Source organism: Apteryx mantelli, chromosome 4 (assembly GCF_036417845.1).
Source record: "Apteryx mantelli isolate bAptMan1 chromosome 4, bAptMan1.hap1, whole genome shotgun sequence".
NCBI lineage: Eukaryota > Metazoa > Chordata > Aves > Apterygiformes > Apterygidae > Apteryx > Apteryx mantelli.
In genome coordinates, this window is record NC_089981.1 from 49025331 (window position 1) to 49045592 (window position 20262).

A 20262-nucleotide genomic window follows, 5' to 3' on the forward strand; every position below is an offset into this window, starting at 1 on the left:
AAATATGCTCTTAAGAATGAAGCAACCAAATGTTCCAGTACAAGTCACATCTTTTCCAAAGACATTCTTCTTGTGAAAAGGGGGGTTTAATCCTAAGGCCCTAAACAACAAAAACATGTCTTTGAATATTAATGAACTTTTCTTAATACCACCTTTCTTTCAGCATATGCATACATAAATGGTATATAACATTGTCATTAATGACAATACAAGCAAATCAAGTGATTCATATACAACTATGACATAGAAACAGAGGCTGATATTTTCTAGAGTACTTGCACAGAATTTCCCATAGTTTTAGGATCAACTAAACTGCCTAGAAAATCTGAGTATGTATGTGTTGGGCAGAGGGAAAAAAGATGAGAAAAGAGAATTCCTAAGGAAAATAAAGCATTTTCCTTGCGACTTCTGTTCCCCAAGTACTAAGGGCACTCACCTCTTCAATAAACAATTTGACAGATGCAAGTATAAAAGAACAATAGTGATCTGTTTAGTACAGCTAAGAACCATGTTCTTGAAAAAGTCCTAAATCAATTATGCAGTCACATTTATGAAGTAGACAGCTTTAAAAAAAAAAAATGCAAAATTGCAATGTGTTGATATAATGCAAAAGCTAAAAAAGTAGTGGCCTGGAGTAGACATTCCAGAATCAGGGATTGCTTTTCTGGGCCTCGTACACACATACCAACAAGTGTGTAAATACCTCCTGATTCCAAAATTTTTTTTTTTAATTGGTGTTTAATTAGGGGTTTTGTAAGGACACTGTATTTTAATAATGCACACCTCATATCATCTCAGAAATGCTAAAAATAAAATTTGTCTGCTGCTTATTTTTAACATAGATTGAAGCCTGTGCTTTACTATAGATTCATTTTTAAAAGGAGGTCATTCTGTAGATCAGACTCTAAACTTAATCTAGCTTTAAAAATAGCAGCCAGTTCCTAGGCACTTATTTATCACGATCTGCATAGCAAACAAACATATTGCCAACATTCCCCTCTTCTCATTTGTTCTTATCTTATCACAGTAAGTTTATAAACATCTTGGCATGATATACCCTCTATACTTACAGTACTTCAAGGAATACTGGCCAGGACCATTGAGAAAAGAATTGTTTTTGTTTGACAAGCATGTGATGCACTTCTATACTAATAGAAAGCAAGCTGGAAAAGAAATGTGTGCCTGTCTTAGCATTGACACTTTCCTAATGCACTTTGCAACCCAATTCTTTTACAACCACTATATGCTGAGAGAATGCCTGCACTAAGAATGTCCTCAATTCTCCAAACGGAGAACAAACTAAGAGGTAATCCAAACATCCCTGAGTCTCTTCATCATAAAGAAACCCTGATGTACCAGTCTTTTATTAAAGAAGCGAGATAGTCAATCAATGCCATCTGTATCAAACAGGAACATATAATTCATTACTGAAGCAGCTGTACTTCTGCCCTGTTACTAGTGAGTCTAATAACTACATATATTGACAATAACTCAAAGAACTATAAGTAACTAATTTTTCAATTGTCCATTTATGTTTTCTATCATTCATGTCTCTCAAGTAGCATTCATTGAAGGAGCAGGTCGCAGGAGTTTACTAAATATTAGTTGTAACACAGTTATCTTAGAATTAGCTTTGGACATGCACAACTCCATGACAGAATAGCAATGACTAAACAAATTCCCTGCAAACCAACCAAAGACCTTATCAGAGGTTAGAAGAAAAAAAAATAGTTCTCATTTGAAATCACCTTGTCAGAGATTAGAGGAGAAATACTACTCAAAGAAGCAAGGGAGGTTTCCTGTTTTCTGATTATTATAGGTAGGATTATAGTTCTCAAAGTTAAAACCAGCAGATACTGTGTTAGCTACTGTCTCTGTTGATATGACCTATCTTTAACCTTATCTCCATCGGACACAAATGGCCTGAAGAATATTCTGAGAAACTTACCTTTGCCCAAACAGAATTAAAATGTTGCAAAGATTTTGAGGACATGCAGTTTCCTTTCCACTCTGTTCGAGCATGGTTTTGAAAAAAGTCCACAAAATCTGGACAGTATGATTTTAAAAAAAAGTCAGACAGCTTTTTGGTAAAATTTTGATAGAGTTTTTAGTGGTTCACCTAACATTCATTTCTGGATTATTTTATCTAAAATTTTATCTAAAAGCTGGTCTAATGGAAGGGGGGATGGGGCAGGGGAGAAAATATGCTGTCACAGGTTCAAGTACCAGATCTGTGAAGTCAAAATTTTTACCTTGTGGAGAAACAGGTTCTCCAGCAAGAAAGAAATTCATGAACCGTTTTAAGGCTTTGGTCAGAGTTGGTGGAACTACCAAATACTACTGTTCTGAAAAGTAAAGTGCTGAAACAATTATTAGATCTTATAAATAGACCTAAAGTTTTTAAAGCTGGGAAATACAATCCATTTTGTTTGGATTCTCTGTTCAAGGTGGTGACAATAGACGCTGTTCTGCCCAGCCCTTCATTTCTTCCATTTTAGAAATGTGTGCTGTCTTTCCGCTGCTACTACTAAGAGAGTTTTGTGCTTCCAATGAGTAGTTTCTAATGTACAAGTCAGTCCCAACATGAAACTATGTAATGTGAATAAGGTGCAGGGCAAGACTTGGACATGACTGCAGTTCCACATTTGGAGGGAAGCAGTATTAGGCAGGGAATTCTACACACAAGAAATGTTTCAGTCACAGCCATTGTAATTGGCTGAATGACACCCAAGTTTTCTGAAAGCCTTTGAAATTTGAAAGAATGATGAGATGTGCACGTTAGAGGCCTGAGGACCATGGGAGGCATCTGAAAGGGAATCCTATCTCTGATCAGCTCTCAGCTGCAGCAGCGATACTTTCCGTTTTCTCTGGTATTAAAAAGTTCTATCCTCATGTAATTACACATGAAAAATATGTTTTGAATTATGGTGTTGTTTATGGAACTCATGCTCATTTGAAAGTTACTGTATCAGCATCACACCAGACAAACTCGCCTTCATTATTTTTGTGATGGATTAAAACATCCTGAAGATAAGTAGCCGCATGGTGAGAATGGGTCTCCCTTTCCTTGTTTATATGAAGCACAATAGAGCATTATCCATCATGGCTTGTGATGGCAGACTTTTTAGAACTGAAAGGAAAGCTGCATATGCTCAAATAGCAGCTCTTACAACTTCTGCATTTACTGGCATTTTGGACTGGATCTTTACTGTAACGCACAAGCAGGGGCCTAATCTTGAGCTTAGACTAATAAACTTCCAGATTCATCACCTTGGGATCAAATTAGGAGACAGGCAACAAGCATCTCAGCAAGCAACAGATTCACACCTCATTCAGGCTGGTCCTTGTTGAGTATTGAGTGTTGCTTGTTTTCTTGGCTCTACTTTCTGGTTTAAATCAAACTGTTTATTTTTCAGTAGTTGAGCAAATGAAAAGCACAACAAGCACACAAACTGCTCAGAAGAGAGGTAGCAGATGCTGACCTCAGGTAGGATGCGGTCCTGTTATAGTTATTTCTATCTAGACTAAACTTGTGCCAACGATATGAAGTTCCTCTTCTTCACTATTCCAGTTCAAAGTTCAGTAAATTCCCCCAAAACCTAAAGTTTCAGCTAACGTGAAGAGATTTAGAGTAAAAAACGTGAGAAAAAGAGGCTGCACAGAGTTGCACCAGCCCCTAACTGGAGTTAGCATTATTGCTTTGTCTCATTTTCCTGTAAGACCGGTGCTCTTTACTTCTTTTCCATTTGAATTTTTGCCAGATCACAGGGAACAATACTTTTGCAACAAAAATAGAGGAGCAATTAGGGGTCCATTTGACAAATGCAAAAAACTTTTTTGTCCTGAGCATCTCAAAACAGAAGGTAGAACTCAGACCTCCTCAGGAAAAAGCAGTTTTATCTGAAGCAACTTATTTGCCTACATACTTTTTGAAAATTATTTATAAGGTGGCACATTTCTCTTTAAAATATTACTTTTTGAGGTACAATAAGCAGGAGACAGCCTAGCATAAGAGGTTAGTTTTAGAGTAGAGACTTATATTCAATCATAGTGACAGATCCCACACCAGAAATAACTAAGTGACAAAGAAAAAGTGTTCAGAAATACAAATGTGGAAAAAGAGAAGATACTATCAAAATCTAGTACTATATCTAAACATTAACTAAGCAGTAGGAATCAATTATTTATACATCAGAATGGAATAATACACCCAGCAAAGAAAAGAGATGGTGAGACACTGGAATTTTGCTTCAGAACCAAAAGATAGAGAACTGGACAAGTCAGGCAGTCAGAACTGCTCCATCACTTCTGCCTTTTCTGGTGACACAAAGGATATCCAATGGACATGTTTGACCCCAACAAACACTGATTCAATTCAGTTGGACCTGCCACATCCTTTATACAATATATGCAGTTTTGTAAACAGGAATAAGCATTTAAAAAAACATGTCAATATTTACAATATTTATTCTTTCACTTTCGGCAGTATTCTTACTTCTTTTGCAGTCCCTGATGCTCCAGGCTCATGTTTAGTACACAGCGGTCCTGCCTTCCATGCCTCTGTATCCCCACAGTCACAAAATCCTCCTCCAGTGGAGCTATGCATCTGTAAAAAATAAGTATTTCAGTCATGCAATATGTACTTAAAAAGCAAGAGGAAAATAAAAATGTGCATTATTTCATTATTTAAGTCGAACACCAGTATAAACACCTGCTTACAAAATACAAGGCTCACTTCGCAACCCACAAGCTTCATGCAACTTTTTTTTTTTTTTTTTTTTTTTTTTTTTTTAAGATAAAAGGAGACTTTATCAGAGAATCCGGAAAAGAAGGGAATGTTTTTGAGCAGAAAATAAAGTAGGAAATACAGCTGCTGCTGCAAAAACGTGTGCAAATCTTCAAATTTAACTATGAAGCAGGTGGGGGGAAAAAAAAACAACAAAAAACTATTAGCATTTCATAAACAGCAAAATGAACAAGACTATACCAGAGATGCTTAATGCTGCCTTTACGAATTAGTTGGTAATGTTTGAAAACTAAATATGAAAATGTATATATTAAACAGATATTTAGTAGTATCTCCATTGTTAAGCAACAAAATAAGTCTTAAAATCAGCATCTAAATACCCTCTTGCAACTTTAATTTTGCAAGATGCTTTTCTAAAATTACAAATTTGGCCTCCTGCTTTGTCAGAAAGTTCTAACGAAACTCAGGTAAAAATAATTATCCATCGGTTGCCCTGAAACCCCAGAAATAAAATAATTACAAAAATACTAAGTGACCTAATCAAAACAGGCTTTCAAAAATTCATTATTTACTTCAAATGTTTTAAAATAACCTGATCTAATTAGACCTGCCTTGACCAGGAGGCAGGACTAGATAACCTCCTTAGGTCCCTTCTAACCTCAATTATTCTATGGATCTATGAAAATAAAGTATAATTTGTATTCTTTACGCTGTATCTTTAAAATAGAAATACAGCAAATCTGTTCCCATCTGATTGCCTGTTTCCATTGTCTGATGTTTTGTCTGAAGAAGATAACCTTACGTTACCGAAAAAACAAGGAAAAGAAAAAAGGATACCAAACTGGTTTCTCTGCCCAGCTGTGATTTCAAATTGCTCTGTAACCACAACTGTCTATTTTCTTTGGTTTTCAGCTTACCTCTCTTTAAACTCTCCGTGTGCACACATGTGTTCGTGCATGTGCATGCTGCATTAGCATTATTCAGGGTAGTTTTGTATGTCTTTGAATCAATACTTACAACACGTTTTCAGATCAGTATATGAAGACTTGCACAGAGGGGTAGAATATTATATTTTAGTGCCCTTTAATTATGAGATTATTGATACCTTCTTCCAAACTCTCATGGAAGTATTTCCACTTAAAGGGGATTTATGATCATTTGACAATACAAGCAGAAAAAAAAAATCTCTTAAATGGATGTAACGTCAATGAGTAATGGAATAAATGTAAGAAAAGTCTAGCCCACTTTTCAGTGATGAAAGATAATTAAGTTGAATTAGTTAAGGCACTGGAATCTCTCCAAGATGACACAGATTTGGCTCAGAGAGAAAGATACCAAAAGGATATCAGAAAGAGATGAACCAGTTCCAAAACAATCTCCTCACTAAAAATTTGATGCTTAACATACGTTGTAACTTCTATAGTCCATGCTCTAAGCCCAAAGTAGTTTATGCAAATCTAAAAAAGAGGTACAGAATGGGAATGTGGAGACTGTGTCTGTTACAGGAGTGATGAAATAACAGCCCCTGCATATACACATTCATTCTAAATTTCTGGACAGAATGAAGTCTTGTATATAAAGTACTGACTGGAACTCAGGACAGGACCGCCACTGTCATTCACAGCTTTTTCCTCTGGCATAGACAATATTCTCTTTAGTGATGCTGTCAAAGAGAACACAATGTATGCATTCATAGACACTTCCTTACCCTTCGGTTCTTGACTTAGAAACTTGCTTTCCTTGAAACAGGCTTTATGCATAAAGCCTGTAGTTAGAAACATGACAGCCAAACATTTAAAAAAAAAAAAAAAAAAAGAGAGAGATTTTGTTAAGTTACTAATGCAGTTTACTATATCCTTGAATAAAAAAACCTTCTCTAAAGCAACAAGTACAATTTCTTAATACAGGATTTTTCTACCTTGTACCGATGGTTCTTGTGAATGCTGTTCTGGAAGCAGTCCATGCAGAGTACACATGTTGGATCTACTGCACAGTCTCTGCAACAAAAATGGTAGCTCTGTAACTTTCTAGAACAAACACATGGAATTTTCATGCGCAAAACAAAATGTTGCTCTAAAAATTGAGCTTAACAGATTTGTATTACAAAAACACTGGCAACTCCATATCACAGAAAGAGGATGAAAGCCAATCTTGTTAGGCTCAACCCATGCACTCTATTAGGTTCTATTAGAAATATGTTTGATTTCTACTTTCAAGACCTGTTGCTAACATATTTCTTTCCTTGTCTAGAATGAGAAGCTATTAAAAAAAATATAACAAGACTGACTTTGGAGTAACCTTTATTACTGTTTCCAGTAGCCACTTTGCTAATTAAAACTTATGCTACATGACCATTAGGCTACATTTGAAACTTTAAACGGTTGCAAATTAAAATTTAAAGAGTGTTCTTTAGAAAATAAGCTACAGAATATATTCTTTAAAATTTAATTTCAATGATTTTGATCAAGTAATCAAATATCTGCAAATCCAGAATTACACTCATTTGTGCAATCCAATTCCATTTTTTTCAGTCCTCTACATACATATATGCTTTATGCGGCTTTTTTTTTTTTTAAGCATACTCACCCATTTTTAATAATGATTGTTTCATTCTATGCAAAATGTGGATGACAGGTATTCACAGAATCACACAGAATCACAGAATCACTGAGGTTGGAAGGGACCTCTGGAGATCATCTAGTCCAACCCCCCTGCTCAAGCAGGGTCACCTAGAGCACATTGCACAGGATTGCATCCAGGCGCGTTTTGAATATCTCCAGAGAAGGAGACTCCACCACCTCTCGGGGCAACCTGTTCCAGTGCTCTGTCACCCTCACAGTGAAAAAGTTTTTCCTCATGTTAAGATGGAAGTGTCTGTGTTTCAGTTTGTGCCCATTGCCTCGCGTCCTGTCGCTTGGCACCACTGAAAAGAGTCTGGTCCCATCCTCTCGACACCCTCCCTTCAGATACTTGTACACATTGATAAGATCTCCTCTCAGCCTTCTCTTCTCCAGGCTAAACAGGCCCAGCTCTCTCAGCCTTTCCTCATAAGAGAGATGCTCCAGTCCCCTAATCAACTTTGTGGCCCTTCGCTGGACTTGCTCCAGTAGTGCCACATCCCTCTTGTACTGGGGAGCCCAGAACTGGACGCAGTACTCCAGATGGGGCCTCACCAGGGCTGAGGAGAGGGGGAGAATCACCTCCCTCGACCTGCTGGCAACACTCTTTCTGATGCACCCCAGGATACCATTGGCCTTCTTGGCCACAAGGGCACGTTGCTGCCTCATGCTTAACTTGGTGTCCACCAGCACTCCCAGGTCCTTCTCCGCAGAGCTGCTTTCCAGCAGGTCAGCCCCCAACCTGTACTGGTGCCTGGGGTTATTCCTCCCCAGGTGCAGGACCCTGCACTTGCCTTTGTTGAACTTCATGAGGTTCCTCTCCGCCCACCTCTCCAGCCTGTCCAGGTCTCTCTGAATGGCAGCACAGCCCTCTGGTGTATCCGCCACTCCTCCCAGTTTTGTATCGTCAGCAAACTTGCTGAGGGTGCACTCTGTCCCTTCATCCAGGTCATTGATGGAGAAGTTGAACAAGACTGGACCCAGGACTGACCCCAGGGGGACACCGCTAGCTACAGGCCTCCAACTAGACTCTGTGCCACTGATCACAGCTCTCTGAGCTCTGCCGTTCAGCCAGTTCTCAATCCACCTCACTGTCCACTCATCCAGCCCACACTTCCTGAGCTTGTCTATGAGGATGTCATGGGAGACAGTGTCAAAAGCCTTGCTGAAGTCAAGGGAGACAACATCCACTGCTCTCCCCTCATCTACCCAGCCAGTCATTCCATCATAGAAGGCTATCAGATTGGTTAAGCATGATTTCCCCTTGGTGAAGCCATGCTGGCTACTCCTGATCACCTTCTTTTCCTCCACATGCTTGGAGATGGCCTCCAGGATGAGCTGCTCCATCACCTTTCCAGGGATGCAGGTGAGGCTGACTGGCCTGTAGTTCCCTGGGTCCTCCTTCTTGCCCTTTTTGAAGACTGGGGTGACATTGGCTTTCTTCCAGTCTTCAGGCACCTCTCCTGTTCTCCACGTCCTTTCAAAGATGATGGAGAGTGGCTTAGCAATAATGTCCGCCAGCTCCCTCAGCACTCGTGGGTGCATCCCATCAGGTCCCATGGATTTGTGGGTGTCAAGTTTGCTTAAATGATCTCTAACCCGATCCTCCTCAAGCAAGGGCAAGTCTTCCTTTCTCCAGACTTTCTCTCTTGCCTCCAGGGTCTGGGGTTCCTGAGGGCTGGCATGACCAGTAAAGACTGAAGCAGAGAAGGCATTCAGTAACTCTGCCTTCTCTGCATCCTTCGTCACCAGGGCACCCACCCCATTCAGCAAAGGGCCCACATTTTCCCTAGTCTTCCTCTTGCTACCGATGTATTTGAAGAAGCCCTTCTTGTTGTCCTTGACATCTCTAGCCAGATTTAATGCCAAACGGGCCTTAGCCTTCCTCGTCGCATCCCTGCATACTCTAACAACGTTCCTGTATTCCTCCCAAGTGGCCTGTCCCCCTTTCCACTTTCTGTAGACTTCCTTCTTCTGGTTGAGTTTTGCCAGGAGCTCCTTGCTCATCCATGCAGGTCTCCTGCCTCCTTTGCTTGACTTCATACTCATAGGGGTGCACCGCTCTTGAGCCTGGAGGAAGTGATGTTTGAATATTAACCAACTCTCTTGAACACTCCTTCCTTCCAGGGCCCTCACCCATGGGATTCCTCCAAGTAGGTCCCTGCAGAGGCCAAAGTTTGCTCTCCTGAAGTCCAGGGTTGCGATCCTACTTGGTGCCCTGCTGCCTCCTCGCAGGATCCTGAACTCCACCATCTCATGGTCACTGCAGCCAAGGCAGCCCCCGACCTTCACATCTTCCACCAGTCCTTCTTTGTTTGTTAGTACAAGGTCCAGCAGCACACGTCTCCTTGTTGGCTCCTCCACCACCTGGGTCAAGAAGTTGTCACCAATGCTCTGCAGGAATCTCCAGGACTGTTTGTGCCTAGCTGTGTTGTCTTTCCAGCAGATATCAGGGTGGTTGAAGTCCCCCATGAGAACCAGGGCCTGGGATTGTGAGGCTACTTCCAGCTGTCTGTAGAAGGCCTCATCGACTTCCTCATCCTGATCAGGTGGCCTGTAGTAAACACCCACAACAGTGTCACCCATGCTAGCCTGCCCTTTAATCCTTACCCATAAGCTCTCGACTCGCTCTTCATCCACCCCTAGGCACAGCTCAGTACATTCCAGTTGCTCTCTCACATAAAGAGCAACTCCACCACCTCGCTTTCCTGGCCTGTCTTTCCTAAAAAGCACGTAGCCATCCATGACAGCACTCCAGTCATGCGAGCTATCCCACCATGTCTCTGTAATGGCAATGAGATCATGGCCCTGCGACCGCACACACATCTCTAGTTCTTCCTGTTTGTTCCCCAAGCTGCGTGCATTGGTGTACAGGCATTTCAGGGAGGTGATCGAGCGTGCAGGTTTCCCAGGAGGGATACAAGAGGGTCCTCCATAGCCACATCCCATGCGCACTTCCCTGGCTGCATTCACCTGCTGGAGGCATCCTGACTTGAGCAGTCTTTTGTCTTTTGTCACTATAACTCTCCCCTTCCCCCATCTTTCCTAGTTTAAAGCCCTCCTTACCAGGTTGGCCAACCTGTTGGCAAAGACCCGCGTGCCCCGCCTCGTGAGGTGGATCCCATCTCTCGCCATCAGTTGTCGATCTTCAAACAGGGTCCCATGGTCGTAGAAACCAAAACCCTGTTGCCAACACCAGCGGCGCAGCCAGTCGTTAACCTGGAAAGTCCGTCTCCTCCTCCTCTCATCCATCCCCCTCACTGGCAGGATTGAGGAGAAGATGACCTGGGCTCCCAGACCCTTGACCACCATCCCCAGAGCTCTGAAATCCTGCTTGATGGTCTCCAGTTTGCCCTTGGTGTCATTAGTGCCCACATGGAAGAGCAGCAGTGGGTAATAGTCCAAAGCGTGGACGAGCCTTGGCAGTCTTTGCATGACATCTCTCACACGAGCCCCCGGCAGGCCACAAACCTCTCTAGACAAGAGGTCAGGTCGGCAGATAGATGCCTCCGTCCCCTGTAGCAGGGAGTCCCCCACAACAATCACCCACCGCTTTTTCCGGGTGTTCCGGTAGGGCACAGGGTCTGTTGTCCCGGTTATTCAATGATAAGTTTTTTGTTTTACACCCTTGTTCAACATCTGGTTCAAGGCCTTCTTTACAATACAACTAAAACAACATAATAATTCTGAATACAGAATGAATTTCCTTTTGAACCTTTAGATGACAATTATCATTACTGTAATTTAATACTTTACTAATATTCATTTATTACCATAAAGCTACTACAAGGTGAGTTAAAACAAAGAAACATTAAGACAGAAGTACCTGCTAGATTTGAACGTCTAATTTTAGACATTTTAGATTTTATTATTTCAGAGTATCTATTATTTTTAGCATCTCAGAATTCTAAAGGAAAGACTTGCTTGACTTCAGTGGCAGTATTAAATCAGCATTTTTATAAATACCACCAAATTATTGCAAGACAGTAACTCAAAAATTAAGAAAAAATAAATTGACTGACCACCTCTGAGAAATACAGCTTTATCATCTTGCCTACTATCATACAAGAACTCTGCAATGGCAGGAACAGCAGTATTCCTGATATAGCAGCACTAAACTGCTTTGACCATCCTTTTTCTTCCAACAAACCACTGTCCCATTTGCTATACACTTTACAGCAAACATGTAAGGATTCGTACAAAGACCCTTTGGACTTGATCTTGCATCCTAAATAATATTACTCATCCTTAATAATATTATTTTGGCATTTCTGGTTCAGTGTTCTAGGCTTTTAAAATGACCCAAAAATGACAAAAAATTATCATATAGCATCATACTAACACCAATAAATTACCAGCTCAGTTGCAATCTCTGCAGCCACCATGAAGACCTCTGATATATGAATTAATAAAGTAATGAAGTAATATCATATCAATAGGTTTTCATCTTTAATACACATCTGGGTGAGAAAGAAGGTGAAAAAGTGACCGTGGCTTACACAGATATTGCTCAAGCAGCATATTGTTGATGCTCAGAAATGCTGGATTGTGTTTCAGACTTTGAAAAGATGAGCACTCTGTAGTGTGCAGGTTTTTATGACTGTCTTCCCTCAATCCCAGGTACAGGTCCCATACTCATGCCCTGTCATGCAATCTTTTTAACCAGTGGCTTTCAGTACCTTTAGTATCCTTTCCATTTCCTCCCTCTTTTCTCTGCCAGAGTATGCTTTCCATATGCAACTTTGCTCACTCTAAAGTGGTTTGAAATCTAAAGCAAATGCCACTGCCCGTTGCTTAAAGACCTTCTGTGACACAAATGATGATTACTTTGCAGCGCAACTAGTTTCATTAAGTCTACTTTGCTGCATTATCTCACAAGGGAACAGTCATGATAACATACCTTTGTGCTTACCTGCAAGAATACGTTGTCTCCCCTCCTTTGAACACCTTCCCACAGAGCTGTGAGGTTCCACTCTGTTGTAATTTCTCCAGGAAGATATCTGGGTCTTCCCCAAACAAATAGCATTCCAGAGGGTATAGTATTGTTGCCTGGACCATTTCTTCTTGTTTCTCCAACAAGGGGTCCATTTCAGCTGAGTAAGTATTTGGCACATGCTTTGCCAAGCACTGTAAAAAGGTAGTCTGGAAGTCGAATCTTTCATCCCACCACTGCAAGAAGAGTAAATCAATGGGTAAACATAAATAAATAAATGTAAAGAAATTAGTACATGGGTAGTTCCACAGTTCTAATTGCTCTACTTTCGTTCTTCAAGGCTGAACATTCATTCTTTCATATTATTCCCATTACTTAGAAATACCTTTTGGTTTTCCCCACTGCAAACCAGATAAAAAAAATTTACTCACCAAAGCTCCTCAAGACAATCTCCTTCCACAAACAACCTTGATTTATCCCTCAAAGACTTATTTTTGCAAGAAAAATATATGCATCTTCACAAACAACTCTAAAAGGAACTTTTTCTAGGCCAGCAAGCAGAAAATGAGCAAAGCAAGCAAGACAGAGTTTGGACTAGGAAGAAGACTGAAAGAAGTAAAGTGTTCAACTGTTTAAAGGATGAAAATGCAGAAAATCTTATGTGAAAGGTAGAAAAAAAAAAATCTGATTTCTGACTTAAGATAAAACCTACATCAATCCAATCAATAGATTACTCCTAAAAGTTGATGGAGATAAAGAACCAGATACAGATCTATAAGGCTACAGCTCCCTAGTTTACTATCAAGATTAGAACAGTTCTCCAAAACAGAAAAAAGAAATGAACCTAGAACAGATGCAGTCCAAAATACTGCAACTCCAGTACTCTTAAAGCTAGAGCTGCATAATATCAAATAGTAATTGTTTGTTTTCTGAAAAAGTTATCTGTCTACTTAGTACAGTCAAGTACAAACAAATCTTTCTACATACAAATCTAAACAGAAGAAACAGAAATGAGATACAGGTTAAGACAGCCTGGATTAACCATAATATTCACTACCCAAAGCTAAACTGTCAAAAGAGATTTGTTCCATGTTGTAGCCACACTAAACAACATTCTCATTATGTCCTGAATAATGAACACAACACTTAAAATAAATGTATTTTTATCCTGAGGCTTCTACTGATATTCTGGCCATCAATCTTCATTAGCATTACCCTGAGGTAGTCCATTACATCATTTATCTTGGTGATCCATGAACTCAAAGCCATGGAAGAAAATGCATGGCAGACGCTGATGGACAAGAGAAGAGAAGCCATGGACAATGTTGTCAAGCAGAGGAGCAAACTTGTCCTCAGATCATCCTAGCAATATTGTCCTCTTGTAAGTGCAGATTGACCAATTTAATCAGATTTCTTGAATCACAAAGCATTCAACCCACCCGCAAGTATCAGGAAATGAAGATCCATTCACTGAGTGAAGGGAACCACTAACCATTTAAATTCCGATTTTCACAAAAATTCTAGATCAAGAAACACAGCCAGATTTATTACTTGAACAGTAAGCACCATGACGATGACCTTATCAGTCATAAAAACCTTAGTATACACTTGCATGCAAGTACACATGCATATAGGTATACATCCACACACTCAAAATATATAGATACATATGCATCTTCACATATTCACAGCGCTAATCAACAAAAAAAGAAACAAAATTAATTGATTCACTTATTTTAATTAAGTTTTTTTTTAATTTTTCAAATTACTACCCAATAACATTATTTTTAATTATGCTCAGATGGGTTACAGAGAAAGACATCGAATTGTGAAAGGTAACTGAAAACTAAATCCAAATGTATCAAATACCTGCAAAACAGCCTTAAAAAAAATAAAATCATGCTTAACCAAGGGTTCTCAGAAAAATATCAAATTGTGCTTTTTTTTTTTTTTAATTTAAGCTGGGAAGCAGCCAATTATTCTTACATCATAATTAAACTTCAGAATTAAGTGTTCCTCCTTGAACATGAGGACAAACTTCTGCTTGTTTTTGTAGCTTACCTATATTGCTCTATGGCTTTTATCAAGTTGCCTCCCAACTTGGGTACAGTATCTGCTCATATAAGGGGAAAAAACAGTGACCTCTTGGCATGCTGTCTTTCAAAAGCACAAGAGGATCCCAGGGTTCATCTCTTCTCTCTTAATTAGCTATTTTCCCAAGAGACGGTATAAGTTTAGCTTCTGTGTTGTTGGAACAGAGTGTATAACAGCTTCAAGAAACACGGGGCTCAGTTTTCCTGAAAATCTGCCAGAAGCGCAGAATGAGTTCTCACACAGGCTAATTCCCAGATGTTTCAAGCATTCCTGCACAAAGCTTTTAATTCTAGCTAACTGTTGACCAGCGAACGGAAGACAGGAAGTAGGGAAAGAGAGGAAAGAAGGGAAGAGGCTTCTCTCAAGCAGGCTGGCTGCCTTCTGGTAAACATATCTTCATGAAGATAATATGAATATTTTTGCGGCTAGAAGCTGCACCAGGCTAAATTTCAGATCTATCCCACACCTTCCGCGTCTCCTAGGAGAAGTAATATATTTCTTGTGTCAAAATCTGTTCCGTATGCTACAGTCAACTGTATAAAGTTGCACACAAAACTGCATCAAAAACATAAAAGCGGCCAAATAAAGCACACCCCTAAGCTAAGATTGCCTGTGATATGTTAGCTCGGCCTCCTTGCACACACATACTAAAATCAAGGTCTACTTCAGTTAACGCTTTGAGCAGTCCCGCCTTTCCTCAAGCCTCGCTCACTGCCTCCCCTGAGCACAGACCTGCGAAGTGCTCCATTGCCACAGTGAGGAAAACCACTGAGAAGTCAATGAATGAATCGCTACTTTTTCTTCACTGACCATATATTGACCAATGAAGAGGAAATAAAATACTGTATCATCTTCAATTAAGTTCTAATCCCCCATCTATGCCCCGGATGAGCAGGGAGTCTATAAATGCCCAGGAACAGTGCAAGAAAGCTACAAACAAAACCCAGGCTTTCGCTGCAGCATTCAGCTGCCCTAGCCGGCAGAAATCGTACTTTTTTCCTCAATTTCTGTATCATGGTTTCCACTCACCTTCCTACTTCTGCTATGAATAAGCCCTACAGAAAAGTCTTTTTCCCAATCTGTTTCCACTCAAGAATAAATCTGAAATTGTGTACTGAAAGAGGTGGAGGTCACGAAATAACGTAACCAAAATAAAAACATAATTATGTTACTAAAGCAGGATTATCAGTCTGCAGTCCACAGACCCCTGGCCTTCACAGACTCCTTGCTGGGGTCCACATACTGTAAGTACCAGAAGCAAACCCATGGGAAGTAGGCCTGAATACACTCCACTCTAGTCTACACTATTCCACTGGAAAATATTTTTGGACTGCAAACTGAAAACCACTGAATTAAAAAATAAAATAAAATCGCCATTGCATATATTTGGAGTAAATTAAGACTACTTAAAAGTTGAGAAATTTCAATATTAGAATTTCTGGTATCTGAACTAGCAACCTTAATAAAGTTCTCTTGATGGGATTTTTTGCCATTTTTTAAAACCTGAAGAAATGGACAAGTCATCACGTGGAAACGGACAAATGGACAGACACAGGGCTCAGACACAGGCTGCCAGAAGCAATCGCCAAGGTGAGGTAAGGGAACAACCACAGCAGTAACGCACTGCCCTGCATCCTAGGAGGGAGCGAGAGCCACATTACATTGGTGGGCTTTCCCACATATTGGTAATAGCAGGTGACTGGGGACACTTAGGAACCTGACACTAGCAGAGAGTATCGAAGAGATGCATCCCCTCCTCTCTGTTCCCTTCTACTTTATACTTCCAGCTTTCTCCAGCCCTATCTCTTTTCCTTCTCAACTCACCGGTTCCTGTTGCATTCTCCCTGAAGATGACAGTAATGTTCAAACTGTGGGAAAAGGGCAGAGGAAGGGAGCTGGAAGGAGTTGCAAAGCTAAGTTTCTCAAGGTTAAGTAACTGTCAAAAGAGCAGAGACAGCATCCATTTTGCATCCAAGGCACTTGATTTGTTCTGTATAACAATAGCATTAACCAGTAATCTTCAATGACTTGCTAAAGGAATAGGATTCCACAAGTGGCACCTCACAACAACGAATCGGTAGGACATAAGCTCTTATCTTGTATCAGTACACCTCCTCTGTGAAAACAGACTACTAATTTGTCTTCACATGTGTAAGTGTACTGAGATCTTTCCAAAAGTCAATTCCAGTCAAACATGCAGTTTTGTCCCACATCTAAAAGAACAAACAGTTTGTAGGCTTTTTCCAAACCTCTTTAAAGAAGCATCATATTAGGAAAGTTTGAGGATGAAGAATTACATTTACCTACAAAGAGAAATACTCATAAAAAAAGAGCAAAATTTTGAATTCATTAGTTTGTGTATATTCCAAATAATAACAGGAATGAAGAGCTAAATAAGTACATAGGGAAAAAGAAAAAATAGCTAACAAGCTCTTTTAAATCACTTCTCACCTACAGATCAAGTGACAAATGAGATTACTCACTACCATGATAGAATTCCTTCATCATTGCAATAGGTTTAATATACACATTAATTCAGTGACCACTACTTCCATACAGTTTTTCTGTTTTACATTATGAGCATAATTCTGTTTGAATCCTAAACTCTTTTCAAACTATTAGTTTGCATTAGGAGATACTACAGAAAACAGCTCTAACTTTACTGCACTGATTGACACACTGATCTTACAGTGCAAATGTGACAGCATAAATTTCAAGACTTTATTTTTAGAAATATATGTTAATGTAATTAGGGAAAAGAAGGAATATTAATATTTACAAACATTAAATAATAAATTATGAGAAAGCTTAGTCTGGGAATGCCATAAATTTGTCAAGCATGGGATGGCAATGTCAGCTGCCTGTCAAAATAGTAGGGAGAAGCAGGCTTTTAAAAGTAAATGTATAAAATGTTAGGGGGGAGGAGGAAGCTAGCTGATTTCAAGCAAGTGCCATTCAACGTAAATACCAAATGCGAAAAGCTGTTTTACTTTAGGAAATTCAAGATCTTCTACACTGTCCTAGAAACACAGCAACTCTGACCTGAAAACATAAAAGCTGTTTGATCTGTACATTTATTTAAACTGTGGCCACTGTGCCAAGACTACTAGCAGGGTGCCAACTAATGTTAAAAGATGCTTTAATGATGCAGGTGTTTGCCCACTGGGAATTAGACTCAGAATAACAGCACAGACTACTAAAACCTTGTCTGCAGTGGAAACCACCTTGATTCCAGTAGCCTCCAATGACTGCCAGTTCAGCTGAACCACAGAAAACCAGTGTCAGCCTGAGAAGCAACAGCGAACACCGGTGTACAGTCAGTTACTATTTCAGCAAACTATGTTGGACAGCTAACACTAATGTGATCTTTGGGGTAAGCAAGGCACAGATCCAGGCTGTTCAGACTCCTCGAAACTGCAGGTCAGATATCAATTTTAAGTCACACTCATCTCCAAAGTCCCACAAATGCAGTTTCAGTTCACAGGGATAAGTGCTTGAATGCAAAGAGGTGCCCAAGGAGACATTAAAAGTGAAATCAGGGGCTGTAGTTTCCTCTCTACTGTACCATACCACTTACCAGCAGGACACTCTAGCCTAAATATTCTACAAAACTAGCAGGATACTACCAAGCAGATTCAACAGGCAAAACAAAGTAGCTAAAAATTCTAGAAATAATTCCCAAGTTTTTGAGGTATGCAATCTAAACACCTTTTGCGATCCAAATTTTTCTGTCAACTGTGAATTAGGTAGATAGCAATATATAATTTACATATCAATACTAGGAGAAACAAGAATTCAGTAACAGGCATTAAAGCAAAACAATATCCAAAACACCTATTTTGCAAAAAACGCATATTCATTCTCCGATGGGGGGAGCAAAATCATCATCTTTGTGGATTTATTTGTAGTATTCTGTCAGAGACTTTAAAATAAAACTTTTCCTTTAAGTTTTGGCTATTCACTTGGCAGACTCAAGATTCTTGTAATTTTGTTTCTAAAGGAACAAAGAAAAGGCTTTGTTCCTTTCCTTGTTTGATCCTTCACATCCATGCTGTGGTCTCCTACCTCTAGGGAACAGGATATCTATCAAACTTCTTAGCACCAGGGTGCACTTCAAAAACTGCAGTTGCAGTGCGTATTTATAGCTAACTAATTAATAATTTAGTTTAATTTAAAAAAAAAAGCTGACATTTGTTTATACTGGCTTTTTATGTTAATTCCCACGTACTCAAATAAACTGGCCTTGCACCCACCCAAACTTAACCACCAATCATCCTGAAGTTCATGATCCATCGTGCACATAGTTTAATTCTTCACTGAGTTAATGTGCAATTAAATTCAGGTAAATCCATCTGCGTTTAGCACTAACTCAACACTTCCAAATGCTTTCCCTTATACACCAAAACCAACCTGTTTATGTGCAGCTCCTCTGCTGCTCTGGGATCTAGTTAAACAGAAGCACTTAAGCATCTGCCCGCCAGCCGGCACACCTGCTGGCAGCAGCATCCTCCCAGAGTCACATACCTCTCCCAGCACTCCAGCAGTGCTACGGCAGAACGACAGCAACCAGCACTTGTGCAAAGATCATAGATAATCTTCACAATCAGAGTTCACTCCTGCACTAACAAAAGCCACAAAACTGTCAAGAAACACGAGTAAACGTGAAAGCAAACAATGAAGGAAAGGCTTTCAAACCACAGCATTGCTCAACGCCACAACAAAACACAGGCACTCCAACAGAAAGCTAAATATATAAGGACCCAAGCAGGACCTTGGCGATGCTCCAGTTACCTGTTACAACTTTATGGACTGTCCTTCTTAGACACACTGATACACTGCACTATTTTAAAAATAAGGCTTGGATTATATGCAACTCAGGGCTTATTTACACACAAGGATATGCTGATTTACCCAATGATGTAATTTTAAAAACAAGTTAGCTTACATAATTTGATATAAAATTATACGGACACACATTCTGGTTTAAACAGGTTAATTTAGATTAGGAGAGATCAGATTCAAAACTGAAAGAAGTCACTGCAACTCCAAAGACACCTGACAAAGAGCCTTCATCAGTCTCAAGAAATAGTCTAGGTTTGAGACTGGTTCTCCTCTCCATATTATTACTTGATAACAAGACAACTACAGAAGTAAGGCTCCTCAGCTGCAATTTTCTCAACTCTTTCACAGCACTGAACAATATGAAAGCAGATTTAAAATACATTAAAACACACAAGTGCCTCTGCGTGTATACCTTGTGTTTTGAGTTTAAAATTCAAAATCTAGTTAGTTTCCTGCCTTTAAAGGAGATTTCCCAAAAGTAAAGCTTTCTCCTCTTATACAACACCATCCCACTCAATTAAATTCAATCCCACCTACACTTTTGCATGAGTATTGATTGATGATAAAAGATAGGACTTCTGGGGGGGGGGGGAGTCACAAGTATTACTGCAAAGGTACATATATTTCAAAAATTGAAGATGTAGTATGAATGAAAGTCTTTAAAATATTTTAACATCTAAACCCAGCTGGTATATTCCAGATAGCAACCACATAAGTAGGCAAGAGTCGAACTGGAATTTGTTTAGAATACAGATGGACAACAAACAGCCAAATGGCTGGATCCAGCCTGCAAAGCAGGCTTTTATTTGGCCACTAGGAATGCCAACTAGCCACCTATTACACCAGTTGAGCCAAGCCCACGAGTCAGCCAAGCAAACTGGGGATGCTGCTAGGGAAAGAGAATAGTGTAGAGCTAAGTTTGGTTGACAGGGTTTACAAGGTCAATTCCAGCACAACCCACATTCAGCCATACCTCTTTCAGGGAGAGCTCAGATCAGGAAGCAATACTGCTACTTGGGAGCAGAACA

At 39.8% G+C, this 20262-nt stretch overlaps 1 protein-coding gene across 5 annotated transcripts in view; it reads right to left on the reverse strand.

Moving 5' to 3' along the window:
* The window catches only part of UBR1 (ubiquitin protein ligase E3 component n-recognin 1), a 78453-nt gene that overhangs the window by 55672 nt on the left and 2519 nt on the right, over positions 1-20262 (reverse strand). For 4 of the 5 annotated variants that reach the window (XM_067296505.1, XM_067296503.1, XM_067296504.1 and 1 more), the window contains exons 2-4: positions 12278-12534; positions 6666-6744; positions 4496-4606 (exon numbers count right to left, since the gene is read on the reverse strand). In XM_067296505.1, coding sequence (XP_067152606.1) covers positions 4496-4606; positions 6666-6744; positions 12278-12534 — 447 coding nt within the window. Of the gene's footprint in view, positions 1-4495; positions 4607-6665; positions 6745-7333; positions 7399-12277; positions 12535-20262 lie in introns of those variants that run through there. The other variant, XM_067296506.1, reaches the window with a different exon arrangement.